The 17,791-nt window shown below is 38.0% G+C and overlaps 2 protein-coding genes across 2 annotated transcripts; one reads left to right on the top strand and one right to left on the bottom strand.

The window, feature by feature from the left end:
* The first annotated feature begins 109 nt into the window (after window positions 1–109).
* Window positions 110–4,183, top strand: LOC124306133 (NADH dehydrogenase [ubiquinone] flavoprotein 1, mitochondrial). The gene is made up of 6 exons (XM_046766349.1): window positions 110–269; window positions 582–649; window positions 984–1,652; window positions 2,665–2,897; window positions 2,989–3,192; window positions 3,488–4,183. Exons 1-6 carry the CDS (start codon window positions 221–223, stop codon window positions 3,672–3,674), a joined length of 1,410 nt encoding a protein of 469 aa, XP_046622305.1. The 5' UTR covers window positions 110–220; the 3' UTR covers window positions 3,675–4,183.
* Window positions 4,184–4,814: 631 nt separating this feature from the next.
* On the bottom strand, window positions 4,815–10,007 carry LOC124305597 (putative leucine-rich repeat-containing protein DDB_G0290503). The gene is made up of 10 exons (XM_046765177.1): window positions 8,885–10,007; window positions 8,536–8,802; window positions 8,023–8,465; window positions 7,052–7,834; window positions 6,375–6,785; window positions 6,133–6,300; window positions 5,776–5,998; window positions 5,347–5,620; window positions 5,181–5,259; window positions 4,815–5,015 (listed from the first exon to the last, which is right to left on the bottom strand). Exons 1-10 carry the CDS (start codon window positions 10,005–10,007, stop codon window positions 4,950–4,952), a joined length of 3,837 nt encoding a protein of 1,278 aa, XP_046621133.1. The 3' UTR covers window positions 4,815–4,949.
* Window positions 10,008–17,791: the final 7,784 nt, after the last annotated feature.

A 17,791-nucleotide genomic window follows, 5' to 3' on the forward strand; every position in this document is an offset into this window, starting at 1 on the left:
AGAAAGCGTCGACGCGTTCTGCCCTATTGCCGCTAGATGGCGCTACTTGTGGGTGCGCTAGTAATTTCTGGCAACGGCATCATCGCAGCGTGATTAGATGTATGTACCAACATTATGAAATCGTGCGCGCGCATTGCGCAGTACCAACTTGGCTGCTGTTGAAACGTGTGCCAAAAACTAACAAGCACCCAAATTGTGTGCCTTCAGTTTAAAGGGAAAGATGGCGGGTGTCCTCGCTAGGTGTACTCGAATACCGAGGAGGCAGTTAGGTAATTATTGAATCATGGAGTAAATATCTGTCGCAATAAATTGGTAGAGCGTCGTCGTGGTGTTTAGGAATTGACCAGAAGTCGAATATTCGCAATTCCTGAACCGCGAATAAAACTAATGTTGAAAAATCACAACAACGTCGAATCGATTATCCTCGGTCAAGGTTATATAATTCTGTGTACCTAATTGATTCTACGTCATTCATTTTTACCTTCTTTTTTTCATCACGTGTGTGTGTACTCGTGTTCCTACCAATGCTTCTATACACACTCGCAACGCATTGTGTGATTCCACTTCGCCTCAAACATCAGGCCTCGTCGGAACATTCCTCAACGCTCAGCAGCCCAAAACTTATTCGAATGCTCCACCGGAGGGAAAGGTAATGCCTTGCCTTCTCGATTGTTGATATTAATCCTTGATTTCAACTCCCAACCATTAACTGCATTTGGTGTTCCATCGTACTTTGAATTCGGAATCAATGCGTTAAAATGTATTGGAAAATTTGTCATGATCTAATACAATCTTGAATCTCAAATTCATCTTAAGCCGAGCTCTAGTTCGAAAAAATTTGAGAATATTAATTAAACACAGAGCCTGATGGATGCTAACTTTTCATTGAAATTGACACTGGAAGAAATTGTAATGCGTTCCTGAAATTCTGATATGATCACAACTCACCTCATCTACATTGAACATTTTTAAACCGCATGCAGAAAGTTGGAGGAAATCTATCTGACGAGGATAGGATATTCACCAATCTTTACGGTCGTCATGACTGGAGGTTGAAGGGATCGCTGCAGCGTGGTGACTGGTACAAGACGAAGGAGATCCTGGACAAGGGAGCAGACTGGATCATAAACGAGATCAAAGTGTCCGGTCTTCGTGGTCGAGGCGGCGCAGGTTTCCCATCTGGCATGAAATGGTCCTTCATGAACAAGCCGTCGGATGGTAGGCCCAAATATTTGGTGGTCAACGCAGACGAGGGAGAGCCAGGGACCTGCAAGGACAGGGAAATCCTGAGGCACGATCCTCACAAGCTTGTCGAGGGCTGCCTTATCGCAGGGAGAGCTATGGGTGCCTGTGCTGCTTACATTTATATTCGTGGGGAATTCTACAACGAAGCATCGAATCTCCAGGTCGCCATTGCTGAAGCCTACCAAGCTGGCTTGATCGGCAAGAATTCTTGTGGATCGGGATACGACTTTGATATCTTCGTTCAGAGGGGAGCTGGAGCATACATTTGTGGTGAAGAAACTGCTCTCATCGAGTCCATCGAAGGTAAACAAGGAAAGCCCAGGCTAAAACCACCCTTCCCTGCTGATGTCGGACTCTTTGGATGTCCCACTACAGTGACCAATGTCGAGACTGTCGCTGTTTCACCTGTAAGTATAAAGGTGGATTTTGGAAATCGCGGAAAAAGAGACGAGGATTCTCATATTATATTTTCTGAGGTTTTTCTATCTTTAAGGAACGTATAAAACGGAAAACTTGCATTTTGGAAACGTTCGAAATCAACAAGATAGTTAGAACTCTGAATACACACAGAGAAATGTTATTATTAAATATCAGATAAGTACAGTAATCAGAAATCTTGAGAATGAAATGTGTCGTGTCTTTAATTGAACTTCTAGTAGAATGGACTGAGCAATTCATTTTTCGAATATTTCGGATCAAAGCAAAGTAAATATGGTGAAACAACTGTTTTCACTAAATTTGATACTAATTTTTTTTTAAATCCATATTCATGAACTGATTTTTGATCAGTATGTGATTTGGCTCACTTTTGATGGTAAAGGATTAGCAATAGTTAATCTACAAAAAAAAGTATTTCTATTGTTCAATTGCTTTACAAATAATTATTTGGGTTTGTTACTTTTATCAACATGTGAAAATGCAAAGTAAATAATTGTTCCCTTGGAGTGTTCAGGAAACTTGAAAAAAAGTAGGACACCACCCGCTATTTCCTGCTACACTGCCACAATCATGAATTTTTTTTTACAAACTGAAGGAATATACGAAAGAGATTGAAATGCAGTAGAATAATCTTGACGGTTAAAGTTTGAGAATATATACCAAAAGATTTTGATGAAAACCGTGAAACTTGACGCTAATTGGTATATCTTGAGAATGTACGTTTCAGAACAACAAAAAACCGGTTTTATTAGTTTTTCGGAGTCAAGAAACAAAAAGTTGACAAAATTTCAGATTAAGAATGAATAGGCTGGGGTCTGGATCAAAAGTTGGGAAAAGACATAAACCCGTTCGCCTATCTGTATTCTAGGGATGTTATTTCATCTGTGTCCACCATCATTGGCATAAATATCACTGCTGGAGATTTTTCGAACGATTCTTTCTTTTGTCTGGCCCATTTATTCTTAACTATCTCGCGTTCAGACAATCTGTAGGCGCGGTGGCACCTGGTTCGCGTCATTCGGTCGTCCTCGTAACAGCGGTACCAAGTTATACAACATATCCGGCCACGTGAACAATCCATGCACAGTTGAGGAGGAGATGTCGGTGCCGTTGAAGGAGCTAATCGAAAAGCACGCTGGCGGCGTCATCGGAGGCTGGGATAATCTGCTGGGCGTCATTCCTGGTGGATCGTCGACACCGATAATCCCAAAAACGTAAAGAAAACGCAGATAAAATGAATTTTGTTATTCATTTTAAAGTCCTGGAGACCCTGCTGCTACTTCGACACCCTCTTCGACCTTTCAGAGTCTGCGACGAGGTGCTGATGGACTTCGATGACCTCGTCCGCGTCCAGAGCTCCTTCGGAACCGCTGCCGTCATCGTCATGAATAAGCAGACTGATGTCATCAAGGCCATCGCTCGTTTGATCAGCTTCTACAAACACGAGTCATGCGGACAATGCACTCCTTGCAGAGAGGGTATCAACTGGATGTACAAAATAATGTGGAGGTGCGTATTTACGCTCCGAAAAGAATCGCCATTCGGTCTCTCTTCAGTTTTTCGACTATCTCCTAATTTAGAATCAGCAAGAAATCAATACAACTGCCCTCCATTCATGTTGATTCGGAAGATCGGATTGTAAAGTTCTCATCCTCGTTCACTTTCAGGGTCTTCGGTTTCTTAATTTTCACGTCATAAGAGGATCGTTTGGAGTCCAACCCTTTTCTGTCTCTTCTTTTGCTCCCATTCGATTTTATCACATACACGGATATTAATTGTAGGGGTTGATTTTCTGATTTTACAGATTTGTCGAGGGTAACGCGGAGGAACACGAGATCGATATGTTGTGGGAAATAAGCAAGCAAATCGAACTTCATACGATTTGCGCGCTTGGCGACGGTGCCGCGTGGCCGGTTCAGGGGCTGATCAGGCACTTTAGACCGGAAATTGAAAGTCGTATACAAAAGTTCAAGTGCGTGGCTGCAAATTAAATGTATTACATGTATATTAAAACAAAAACAGAGAGTCGCGCGTAACTAGATCAATTAAAAATAAATAAACCACATGAAGAAACACTGATATAAACACCGAGGGAGAGAGAGAGGGAGAGAGAATACAAGAAAGAATAAGAACATGAAAAAAAGGAGAATTATTATTATTATTATTGTTATTATTTTATTGTAACTTGTGATGTGTAATATTTATCTCTTTAATGTATAAATCATTTTCAACAAAAGAAAAGAGAGAGAGATAGAAAAATATAAATTGATATACGACCGGTGAATCGAAATTTACATAGAAACGCGATTGCGTGTTTGATTCTTCAGAAAACGTGCTACGAAGATTAATCCAGTGTGTATAGATATCAAGTTTAAAATCTCGGCTGAACCACATTGGGTACAGTTTGAAGTACATAAAATTGCATCCAGCGAAATGGGATGAAATAAAAAAAGCAATGTAGATTTGTACGTGGCAAAATTTCAAATTTGATGAAACTATCGATTCTTTGTTTCTATTTATATTATACGTACGATTCTCGTTCTTCATGCAGCGTGTTAATCGTGAACACGTTATTCAACAATGTGGGAAGTTTCAATCATGGAAGGTAAGTCAAAATATTTGAATAAACTTTAGCAAAGAATATTCATGAGTTCGTAAAACTAAGCCCAAAGATTAAAATATTAAGTTATTCTTCATTTTACTTCAATTTTTTTTTCTTTTTACAGTTTCACCGATATCTTGATGAAGAATTTTTTTTCGGTATTTGTATTTTGATACGTATGCAAAGATTTTTTTTGAAGTGATATCTTCGTTTCAATTATGAACTTCTCCTTAGTTGTGTTCACTTATTTCGTTTTTATTTCCATTTCGTATTTTTTTCTTTAATTACAAAATAAACTGTCTTCATATTTAATTAATGTATACATGTATATCAGAAATAAATAAACATAGAAATAAAAAAAACAGCAAAATATCGTAGAAGTGATTACTCACTGACAAAAATATCAAAAACGATCGCTTGTTTCAATACATCATTCCGTGTATAATATAATACAGAATAATCATGTCACGTATGTACGTTATACATAAACAGCATGTATGCATAATATTCGCATCAAAGCAAGGAAAGAAACAAAAAAAAATATCAACAGAAATTTTGGTTTCCAAATTTTATTGGCTGTGTAGATTTATTATCGCAAGTATTATTTTATTTACTACTTTTTCGCATTATCTTCGATCGTACTAAAAAAAAAAATCACCATCCATTAATCATTTTCATACTTTTTATACGTGCTGCACTGGTGAATGAAATTCTTCTTGCGCCAATCGAACTGAAATGGAATCATAATATTAAAGTTATAAAAATGCTACTTCAAAATCACATCCATTTTTTTTCTTCTAAACTTATGATCAACATAATTTGTCGTTCTAAAGTACAAACATTTTCAGATCAGCAAGTGATGATAAAAATTGAGATGGAAAATGGAAAAATGTACCACTTTCTCCTTCGGCGAACCGTCCATCAGTTCCATTTCGAGATTCTTTACTATTTTCCGTTGCTGCTCCAATAACACTCTGGCAAAAGGAGAAAAGGAACAAAAAAAAAAAAAACAGGATTACTTGGGTTTTGCAAGTTGTACAAATGAACCGTATTTCGCATACCCGTAATTATCAGCTCGATCCTGATTGTAGGCGGACTGACGACGCAAAATGTCTTTTTCTGACTCGGCACTTCCATCGAGTTGTATCGATTTGCTTCTTTCGATACTAATATTACTAGTCTTCCCATCGGATAACTGATTCTTACTAGAAACGCCTCCTGACAACGTCAGCCGCCTCTGCAATTCTGCATTTCTCAGCTGCTCTTTTGCCACCATTTCCGACATTTCTTGAGACCGCTTCTTCTCCTGCTCAATCACTATCTCGAGTTCGTACACTTCGGGATAAATAATCGATCAGTTTTTAGTCACATCGAAAAAGTAGAAAAAGAAAACAACGAAAAGAATTCAAAAAATATTCAAATCAATCATGAATCGACAATAAGTATGTCTTTAGTCTCACAATCAGTCAATGTTCATAAAACATTCTCACCTTTTTGACGAGCCTCTTGCTCAATTTGAACAATCTCATTCTCGAGAGTAGCTATCCTCTTGTTGAGTTGATGTTTCTCGTTCAGATCCTGTTGGTAATTTCGTTGCAAACTGGTTACCGATGATTCCGAATTGTCTGGTTTAGACTGCTCATTTGATATCGAGCAAGAAATTGTCATGCAGATCCGATCGTGAAGCTCGGCGAGCTCTTTCGAACTCAATGACTTGTTGGTACCATGGAAGAAGGGGAATATAGAAATGAGGTAAAATTCAATATTGAAATGATTTAAAATTATCTGAAGATTTTTTTGCGTTCACAGCCGGTAAGTCACTTCATGGCTCGTTCACTTTTACTCACCCGCAACCAGCTTTCGGGGTCGAAATAGTCACTGTCCTTAATCGCGTCCTCGTACTGTGTCTGAAGCCTCGCGATACTCTCGTTGTGGTTTTCATACAGCACCTTCAGAGTCCCTTCGTAAGTCATTTTCACAGCCTGTAATCTCTGACTGTTCTGGATCTCCTTGTTCTAAATAAAATAACGTTTAAAATGGTCTTTGTCCTCACGATTATGAAATCACTTTACGAAGAATCAATTCTTACCTTGATAATTTCGTTAAGGGCGTCCCTTTCCTCGGCAAGCGACTTGATATTTTCTCTTAGTGAATTTATTTCGGCGTTTTTCGACTTTACGTCGCACTGAAGCTTCTGCATCTCAGTTTGCCTTTGCTTGTTCTCATTCTCGGCGTGATTGAGCCGGCACGTTAATTCCGCCACTGTATCGAGCTTGTGGCTGGTCTTCTCATTATCCGGAACAATTTGATTATTCGATTCGTCGTTGACATCCTTGTTATCCCCTTTAGTCACCATGAACTGACTGCTTTTCTCCAGAGCTTCAATACTCCTCAGCTTTACACTGAGTTTTTTTATTTCTTCCAGTCGCTTATTCAACTCGTTCTTCAATTCACTGTTCGCCTTTTCCAGAACCGCCAATTTCTCATCGCAGATTGACACCTGAGGATAGATATTGATAATCATTCAATTTTCCTACCTTTCTGTTCATTTTTCCTTACATATTCGAGGTTTTTTGTCTAGACTCCATAGTCTTGAAGGTTTTTCCCTGAGATTTGACCATTCAGATTATGAATTTAGAATAGAAAAATCAACGTTTTATCACACTTTTTATAACAGTTCAGGTTTGTAGCCCGATTTTATCAAAACTCCAAATTTCGAAGGGCAATACCACCTTGAATTCTGAATTCACAAACTCATGCACTCACCTTCTCGTTCTGGAATTTATTCTGTCGCTGAAGTTCGTTGATGAGAACAGCGTCCTCGTTGCGTTTGGTCTGAAGTTGTTCGATCCTGTTCTGAAGATCCTGAAGAATGTTGGAGGCTCGAACTTCGGTGGAATGGAGTCGCTGTTTGAGGGCTGAAATGTCGTTGGTGAGCTTATCGGGAAGTCTGGCGAGCTTTTCCCTGGCCGAAACTTCGCCGACTAGCTCAGACGACAGCCTGACATTCTCGCCGTGGAGCTTCTCGATCTCGAGCTTGAGGCCCTCATTGTCGTCAAAGACGCGGTTCAGGTCCTCCTCCAGTTTCTTGTTCGAGGCCTCCAGCGATCCGAGCTGATTTTTCGAGCCCCGTAGCTCGCTTTCGAGCTTGCGCTTGTCCTTCGTCAGCTTCGTTATTTCACGCTGCAGGTTCGATACCTGTTCCAGCTTTGCTCGATCTCCTTCGAATTCGGATATCAATTTGTTCATGTCGCTAATCTTGCCCTCCGCCTCGACCAGCTTTGCGGTCAAACTTTTGTTCGCTCGGAATACTCGGTCAAATTCTTTCCGACACGTCGCTAATTTCATCTCGTACACAGCTGCGTTACGCTCTGTCGTCTCACTCTCCTTTGCTCTCTTATCAATCAACGCTTCTATATCGTTATTCCTCTCAGATAAAATACCCTTCAATGTCGCTACCTCTCCAATCAGTTTCTCGTTTTTGCTTTGCAGTGACAGCAATCTGTGAAATAGACCATGGATCACAAGATTAGTGTGCCATTTGAAATACTAATTTTTTAGAAAAATTATGATTTCTTCTGAACATTGTGTTTCAGAGGAAAAGACATGACACCCTTACCAAAGATGATACCTTTCTTAAAAATGGCAATATTTCTAAAAGTTAATACGGTTCATCAGAAGAACGTAATAATTTCGAAAAAAATCGTATTGCACTACCTCGGTTTCATTTCTTCGACCTGAGCTTCGAGTTGGTTCAAATTTGCGCGAATCCTTTCGGATGAAGTGACTTTACTTATAAGGGAGGACATTTCGGTGTCTGCTGACTCGAGCTTCTTCGCCATCTCATCGTTACGAGCAAGGAGTTCGATTTTCTCGTCTTCCATTGCTTTTATTCGCTGTTTCAGTGAAGCTTGCTCCTTGTTAGATCCAAGTAACTGAAACTGCCAGGACTGAAGCTGGTCCTCGAGCTCCTGTATGGTTCTGATTTTCTCTACAAGTTCGTTCCGCGTCCCCTCAAGCTCCTGCAGGCCTTCCTCAGCGCGATCTCCTTCACCTCGACGCTTCGCAGTTTCCTGAGCCACCTGCTTCTTTAGTCTCATAATCTCCACGTTCCTAACCTGAATCTCTTCCTGCTGCTTGGCAATCTCTTTAACAATCTCGACGCGCTCTTCGTCGACCTCTGAGAAAGTTACCCGAAAAAGCAGTCCATGAAACTCTGCGATAAAAATTCATGATTCATTTTTTGGTACCTTTGATCTCCTTCGATAAATTTTCGAGCCTCTCGATCGACTTCTTCACGTGAATCGCCAGAGCTTGATCGACCTTTACGTCTGTGCCGGTAGCCTGCAGCGACTCCCGCAGTTTCTGTCTCAGAGCTTTAACACCCGAACAGCCCGACGTGTTTTCGGCCTCTTCCAGTCTCGCCTGCAAGCTTTTTATGTTCTCGGCATGCACCAAGCGCTCCTTCTCGTTTTCAATACGCAGATCGCGCAGCCGTTCCTTAAGCATTGTTATTCCTGCGGAAAATGGATGAAAAACGTCAACAAGAATGACTCTTATCACAGAAATTTGCCACAAAACACGGTACTCAGTTTATACCCTTGCACCCCTCTGCCGATCGCGAATCCTTCAAAGCTTCGGTAAGGTTCTTGATTTTGTTCTGCATTACTTCACGTTCCATTTGGTACTGCTTGAGCTCCGCAAACAGTCGGCTTAGCTTCGCCAGCGAGTTTGAGGCCTGGTCGACGATGCGTCTCTCGACGTTCTCACCGTCTCCGTTTTCCTCTTTTCCGCTCAACGTCGATACCTGAATTTTCAACCGTTCTATCGTCTCCTGCATACTGGCCTTTTCGTACTCCCATGCGTCCAGGTCCAGCATCGCGTTATTCAGTCGATTTATCGTCCGTTTCGCTGACGCCACGACGTCCAGGTCCTCGTCCAATCCAACGGCTTCCCGACCACGATTTCCCAGTCGATCTTGAAGCTCCTTTTCTACCTCCTCAAGCTCTTCCCGCAACGCACATTTTCGTTTCCGCAAATCCAGGATCCCCAAATCGCCGACGTCACCTTTTCTGCGTATCTCATTTTCCGCTGCGATAAAATTCTGACAGCAGAATCTGTTGAGGTTATTGTTAATGTGGTTTTTGTTGTACTTCATTTCCTCGATCTGTCGCAGCAGGTTCTCCCTCTCCAATTTATACTCCTTGAGTTCCGTCATTGTCTGGTTTAGTTTGCAAAGGGCGCTCTTAGCCTGCGAGTAAATGTCTCGGTCCAGGTCTGCGCAGTTGCAGGCATCCTGATAGGCGATCTTGAACTCGTCCATGCTGTTCAGGCTGTTCTTCAGCTTGACGTTGAGGCAGTCGACCTCTTTCTCCACGGACGAAAGCTGTGCCTCGCATTCGCATATCTTGCAGTTTTTCTCGTCTATCTCTAGCCGCATGCTCTCGATTGTTCCCTTCATCTTTACCTGCTCGTAAAGTTTGAGGCTGTTATTGTGTTTAGACGATTTTTCTCTTCCACTCCTTCTTACCTGCAGGCCCTCGTGCTTCGCCGACAGACTTCTGACCAGCAGCACCAACCGCTGTATCTCTTCCTCTTGGTCCGCCAGCAAACAGCTCTGCTCTCGGTTTTGACTTCGCAGTTCGTCACGCTCTCGCAGCGCCGATTTCATCTCCGTCAACGCTCGACCGCATTTCTCTGCGTCCGTTAACAGATCGCCCATTTCATTTACTTTACGCTGGGATAAAGTTCGTCAGGTTTAAGTCATACATATGTTAGCTCAGTTTGCGATTTAGTGAAATCGAGGAATAATATGTTTTCAGCAGAGGGCACGTGGCCAATTTAAGAGTATCCCCGAGATTTGGCCTTATTTTTTCTAAAAAATTTTCAACGATTTGGAACTTATTGTAAACCGATTGTGCTATTATCGGATAGTGCGCTCTGGTCAGCTAGAGCTTAATAAATATCGTACATACAGATTTTGAATCTATTTGTTTCATTGTGAGACGAGCTTTGAAGTAATATGTTGCAAATTATTTATCGGCGCTAGCTGACCAGAGCGCAATTCCTCACATCTGAATGAATACATCACAAAAATTTTCAAATCATCATGATGCTTTACCTCAAAATGGAATCGAGTCTAAATATTCTTAAATCGGTCACTTTAATTATCGCTAACGGAAGGGATTTTTTAACGACGTTAAAATCGCACGATTTTCAAACTGTAAATCGTAAACCGAATTTCATCTTGGTGCTGTTTCGTTAACTTGTGATATTCATTCACCGAAAATTTGGCAATCCGATTCTTACCAGCAGTGAGTTCCGTTCCACTCGCAACAGCTCGGTTTCTTTCAGACGAAATCGCAGCTCTTCGATTTCATGGCCCTGAGCTCGACATATCGATGCCTTTTCTTTCAAATCACTTTTGAGTTCCGATATTGTGCACTCGCATACGGCTATCTTGTTGACGATAAAGTGACGTGTAATGTTTGAATTTTGTCGAAAATCAGCGGAAAATTATCACTGTCGTGAAAAATATTCAGAAAAGGGTTTTTACCTTCTTCTTCAGCACCTCAGATTCGTACATTATGTCCTCTCCAACTCCCGCAAACTGCTGTTCCGACATCTATGGTAGAATAAAAATAAAAATTACAACTGAGATGTAAAATCCATGTACAATAAAACAACCTTCAAGTTTCCCTTCAGGAGCTGGATGCCATCTTCCTTCACTTTTAAAGAGGTTTCAAGCAACTTGTTCCTTTCCCTAAGTTCATCGATCTCCATTTCCTTAGCCTAAGCGTTGAACGTCAGAAAACATATTTTCACATGTCACATTTTTCCGTAGAGACTGAGTATTTTAAAGGCCAAAAGTCTCTTGAGAGGATGAAACCAATACATACGCCGATTTCGTTCTTCAAGGCGATGATCTCCGAGTCCTTTTTGATGATTATAGACTTGTTGTTTTCGTCATCGGTTTCGTAGTCGGTAACCGAACCGGTTCCAGATCCTGTTTCCGTATCGCTTCTGCCCGGAGTTCCGGAACTGGAAATCATTTCCGGTCTATTCCGCGTCCGACTAGCCGTAGAATCTCCATCCTCTTCGTAATCATCGGTGTACTCCTCTCCTGAAGTTGAGCCAATAAAAGCGAGCTCATCCTGATTGAAAATCGCAAAAAGGTATCAATCAGGTATCAAATCAGAAATCAAGAATATCGGGACAAAAAATCGTCGTACTTTGCCCGCTGCAGCTGTAGCGGCATTGTCGATTAGTTCCGACCGCGTGTCTTCCGAAGTTCCGTCGGTGCTCAACCAGATGGCGGAGACTGCCCTCGACTGGAGGATCGGGCTTGTCACTGTTCCAGTCTGCAATGATTTATCGATGCCATCCGGTTTCGAAGACCTCACTGGTGAGGCCGAACGGGCTCGTGCCGTCTCGCCGAATTCACTCTTCTGCGTACTCGTAGCCTGCGGCGGTTTCGACCGAGATCTTAATCTCGGGGAGGCGAGAACCTTGACGGTGATAATTGAATTAATTGCAAATAAAAAAAAAAAGAATAACCGACGTTGAACACAGGCTGTGCATTAGATTTGTACATTTTTTTTCTATTCAGCTATCGAACAGGATCTAGAACGATATCCAAAAATTCTATGTTCCAATTTAAGACAGCTGTGATCGGATTGGCTCGCGCAGATAATGGCGGCATTATTTTGGTCTCCCCAACCTCACGACTTTGGAGTTCTCGTACCGCGCGCTGGTTGTCGATACCGTAAAAAAACAAATTTATTCAACTTTCTAAACTTGTGCACGACCGAAACAAGTCAACATGATCAATTTTCAAACGTTTACATAGATCGTCAGATAAGAGCTAACCTTTTTTCTAACCTATTTAACCGACGACGACTTCTTAAAATCGTTGAATCAAAATTTTTCAATAGAATCTTATGGTTGAAAATCATTGTTGACATTTACTCACGGCTGATTGAAGTTGGTGTTGCTGCTCAGGCGTCAACGTGAGGCTTTTATACCTCTGCAATTCCCTTCTGCAGGCGCTCAGCTCATTTTGGGTCTGTGCTCCAAGTCCGATAACATTATCGATAACAACGTTCAACGGCACGATTTTTCCCGGCTGTGTCCGGTTAAAAGTGAAACAGTAAATCAAATACACAAAAATGTATTGTGCTTCAAATCATGACGTGGAAATCCCCTGCTCACCGTTTTTGCATGCTCGGCGAGCTCGCGAATGTATCGTGTATTGTCGAGTGAATTTTGGCTCCAGGCCCTGATATCGGTGCACGATTCGTAAGCCTTTAAACGTCCTTCAGATCTCTTTCTCGGCAGAACATAATCGCCGTACGTAAGTGTCTGATCGCCTCTAAAGTTCTTCCGCTTACCGCTACCAGCCAAAAAAATTCTCGGTCCATGTTCGGCGTACGACATTTTTCTTCCCTTTATTCGGATATTCCAAATTTGTTTCCAAACTGTGCGCCGAACACTGCAGTTACATTTGAACTAACACACTTTCGTAATAATACATTTTACACGCGTATATATAGAAAAACACTAAAATATTACGAAGTGAGAAAAAGGACGAAGTGGATGCCGGAAAAAAATATTTCTCCGATTATCCGCGGACACGATGACAACGGTTATCATGACCTGTCTCAACGGTCAACGTTTGTCATCGCCGGCAGCCATCTTGACACCACTTTTGTTTATGTACTGATTCTTCCGACTATTCAGCACCATGACGACGACGACTATGACGATTTTTTACTGTAAAAGCTGTACGTTACCTATGTACATACAGTAATGTCTATCAACGCCTATCTCTATTGGCTACCGCATTTTCGGTTCGAAACATAATCCGAGTTCGATTCTATATGGATTATGTGACAATCACTCGATCTCTCACGTTGACGTAAGATAATGAAGGTCAGTGTCACAAAATTGGTATAGAATCGAATTCGCATATTGTGCGTTCACAGGTACATACAGATGATCATCGATACACGGATCAAACCATTATGTCGCAATCAATCGGTGAGTACCTATCTATTTCTGTATGATTCGAATAGATGGATAAAAAAGTAAAGTTGAACTGTATTATTTATTGCGCAAGTGAGGGGAAGGAATCAATTCATTTTTTTCTACTAAAATGATAAAAAAACACTATTTTTCAGCTTCGATAATATAATATATATTACATAAATATATTGTACATGTATAAATGTAGTTTTTCCATTTTTTTTTTTTTTTTTTTATATAAAAGCATACAAATCTGTTTTACATCGTTACTATTACTACTTCTATTACCGCTATTATTATTTATACCATGCAAGATTGTAACTGAAGTAAACACAAGTTACAAAAATTGTAGGTACATTTCTCTAATGCAGTACATATAAATTTATGCAAACATTATACGTTTGTATTAATACGCGCTATAATCTGTTAGATCTAATATTTATAGGGTAAATTGTTATATATTATATATTTACTTATTCTATCGAGAACCTTTATACTTCGTGAAAATGTAAAAAAAAAAAAAATTTTTCTCGCTCGTTTCCTCCACTTCTTCTCACTTCTCAATATATAAATATAACATTAAATAGGATGGAAAAAAATACTCATTTGTCATACGTGCATTATATTCAAATTTGCTGATACTGATAGCTATAATCGTGGTGTTATTTTTGTATTATTCAAAACTACGTAGGTATTTGTCAATAGGTACCCAAACATATTTGTACCATAACTTCGATAAGAATGGCAGTAATCAGTAAGTACATGAGTAAAAAGAGTAGATAAATGTATTTTTATCATATTCCGATGGATTTTGAGGTATAAAAATTTCTCGTGAACCGCGCGGAGTTGTAAACATACGGAGAGGGATACAAAAAAAATTCTCACTTTATTTTTCCAAATTGTATCTAAAAAAATCGCTTCCGCTCATAATTTATTATTATATACCTATACTCTTAACTTCACATTCGTTGTACAAATTCATGCTGATCTCCGACTGTTATTGGTCATTATTTCTATCATTGCCATAGTTATCATTGTAATACCATCATTACGAATTGATAGAAAAACACTGTGTATGTATGCATTATGCAAGGGATATGTTAGTAGGAGATTTTCAGGAAATAATAACTCTAAGCGTAATCTACAATCTATCATATTTTATGCTATACACGGCGATTTTCTTAAAAACGATGAATTATATTATGATAAACTTTCTTATTTCTTAAACTTTATTCAATTCTCTACAATCGTATCGTTATTATAATCACAAAAAGTATGCAACTACCTATAGTTATTTATATTTATTGGTTGATTCATTTACTCATTTATCTCTTCATGCAATTATCTTTTTTTTTTTCATAATTTGGAAATATCAAGTGTGGCGACAAAAAAGACAGGGGTAAAAGGGGCAGATAATAATCGATCGCTTATTGTTTTTATTATAATCGGATTCAAAGTAAAAGAAGCAATACATTCAATAATAATAACAATACTAATAGTAATGATAATCACAAGGAGCGGTGTGAAAATATATAACGTGTGATGTATAATTACGTACATGTATATACATATCTTAGATACCCATTAATTTTGTTTTTCACACAATCTTTGTATAACATTGCATAATTATATATTATTTTACGACTTCGTCTCAAACATAACGTATGGAAGGAAATAATAATTGAAAGAAAAAACACGTCATATTTTATTATCTTATAATAAAATATGTAAAATATTATATTTTTTATGGTATATAGCATATATATTACTATATGTATATAAAACAATCATCTGTTTTGTACTGGTTAGGCCTTTGTATATACCATGCATTTATAATACATGTGCAGATTTAGATTGAAATTATAGACCGTTTTGTTACATTTATTCATTCATTTATTTTATTATTTTCTTTTACTTCCCTACTTTCTGATCCATTTGAATGGACAAAATTATTGATCTCATCATTATTCGCTTCTGCTGTAAGCTGCGGTTCGAATATACTGTACGTATATCAGGCCACTGAGTATTATCGTTCAAGATATTTAATAATTTGTTTATTCAATTATTTATCACTATATATAAATATTTATCGTATCAAAAGTAATTAATCAATCAATTAATCTCTAGTTACCATGGTAACTTAAGGGATGGAAACTTTTCTTGAAATCTTATATTACATACATATACACGTCATGCGATTACTACTACTACTACTACTATTATTATTATTATTGTTGTTGTTGTTTTTGTTTTCGTATGCGCATAATGCAATTGGATTGAACAAATAATATATAATAATTTAGATTTTTCAGTTTTAAATGTTGTTTTTTTTTTTTTTTTTCTTCAATAAAATAACTATAACATCATAGTTATCATATGATGTATACACGGTAAAAGTAAATAGTTGTCAATTACTAATTGTATTATACCTATACTCGCACTACGTTCAATAATACACTGAATATTCTTTATCGTTATAAATATTACATTATTTTAATACATGATAATTATGTATTACACTTACGATTATTATAGTGTAATATAATCTACAATTGTATATGTACACAGAGCATAGCTTATTTATTTTTTTTTATTCGTTAGAAAGTATAGAAGACAAGTAGAACGCGTACCAAAATATTATAAAAGTATTCAAAAAAAAAAGACGTACAAAGTTAATCGAGTATCATATTGCATATTGTTTTATATCATATGTTACGCGATAGTTTCTTCTCGTATTCTTCCATTAATATTTTTAATATTCAAGAAAAGGAAGTTGCATATTTTATTTGCCATTTCCTCTTCTTACGATATTTTGTACAGCTGCGAATTCTTTTTATACAACGTATTGCCAATTTCACGAAATTTATACTTTTTCATTCACGTTATGTTTTCCAATTGAGTTGGAAACGGAAATCTTACAGTATCACTGCAAAATACTGCAGCAAATTTTTTTTTCACTCGTCTATTCATTATTGCGTGATGTATCCAAGTACGTATAATAATTGTGCGATAAAAGGGAAAACCTGAAAAAATTACTTACCGACAAGTTATAACAATAGTAATAGTAGTAATAATAATAACAATAACAATAATAATGATAATATTAATAATAATAATAATAATAATAATAACAATAATGATAATGATAATGTCGGTAAGTATGTATTACAGTACATGTTATATAAATAGTATGTACATTTGGACGTATTTATTGAATATTGGCAAGAGGGCTTATGTTAAAACTGATTGCGCGCAATCGGTGTGTTAAGGTTGTTATATCGAAAGCATAATTGTGTATTACAATGAATTATCTCTGTCCCGTTAAACTAATCGACGGTAATCGTCGTAAACGGTTGTAAAAACAAAAGATAGAAGAGTTTTATAAGGAAAAAAAGAAATTGTCATTCGGGTGCCGTAGGAGTATTTAATGATATTGAATGCGGTGTTAAAAAGTTCGGGTTCGGGACGGCTTTGTACAGGATCGGATTTTTTGGCGATCCCGGAATCTTCGGGAGACCAGAGATTTTTAAAAAACCCGAAACGCGGGTAACTTGACTCACGTATAATATTCATAATATTATTTAGTAAAGAGTATATATCGTCATTAAACGGGAGATCCGGAAATTCAGAAAACTTCGACAAAACTCATATTTACGAGAATCCCGACATTTTCATCAATCGACTCGAAACCAATAGATTTTTCCCGATTTTACCCGACCCGACTCGAACAATTCTGGTTATAATGTATATTACATACAGGGTGTCTCGTTTCAATCAATCCAGTCAAATATTTCGAAATTGCCCTTGCAAATGCCGATGAGAAAAATATACTATTGTATTTTAAAACACCAAGTTTACCTTCATCTGATCTTGGCGGGTCTGCTTACAGAAAATCTGATACTTTCATCTTTTCTCCCCCTTCAAACCTTTCAACTTTTGTCTCAAACATTTATCACTCACACTTTTCGTTTTCGAGATATTTGACTGGATTGATTGAAATGAGGCACCCTGTATATAACGTTCAACAAAGTTTAAGCTGCATCACACCATCATTATTATTGGTATTATTATTATTATTGTTATTTGAGTTATTATTGTTGCTATCGTCGTTATCATTATTATTATCAACACTATAAATAATGTATAGTGGAAGGGACGGTCAAAAATTTTATATGAGTAGGTAGGTACATATATAATATATATCTATGAATATACACGCACGCATGTATATTATTTATATATAATATAGTGTAAAAGTATAATTATTATTCGTTGAGTATGTATCTAAATCACAGCTCATGCTACTAATTATTTATTCATATTTATGCAGTTATATGCAGGGTATATAGTATTATATACACCATATATCGTAGTAAAAAAAAAAAAAAAAAAAATAGGTAAAAAGAGAGAGACGTACAAATTTATACATAATATGATAGATATAAATCACTTTTACTCGATTTCATACTTTTTTTTTTTATG

This window comes from Neodiprion virginianus, chromosome 5 (genome assembly GCF_021901495.1).
Source record: "Neodiprion virginianus isolate iyNeoVirg1 chromosome 5, iyNeoVirg1.1, whole genome shotgun sequence".
Classification (NCBI taxonomy): domain Eukaryota; kingdom Metazoa; phylum Arthropoda; class Insecta; order Hymenoptera; family Diprionidae; genus Neodiprion; species Neodiprion virginianus.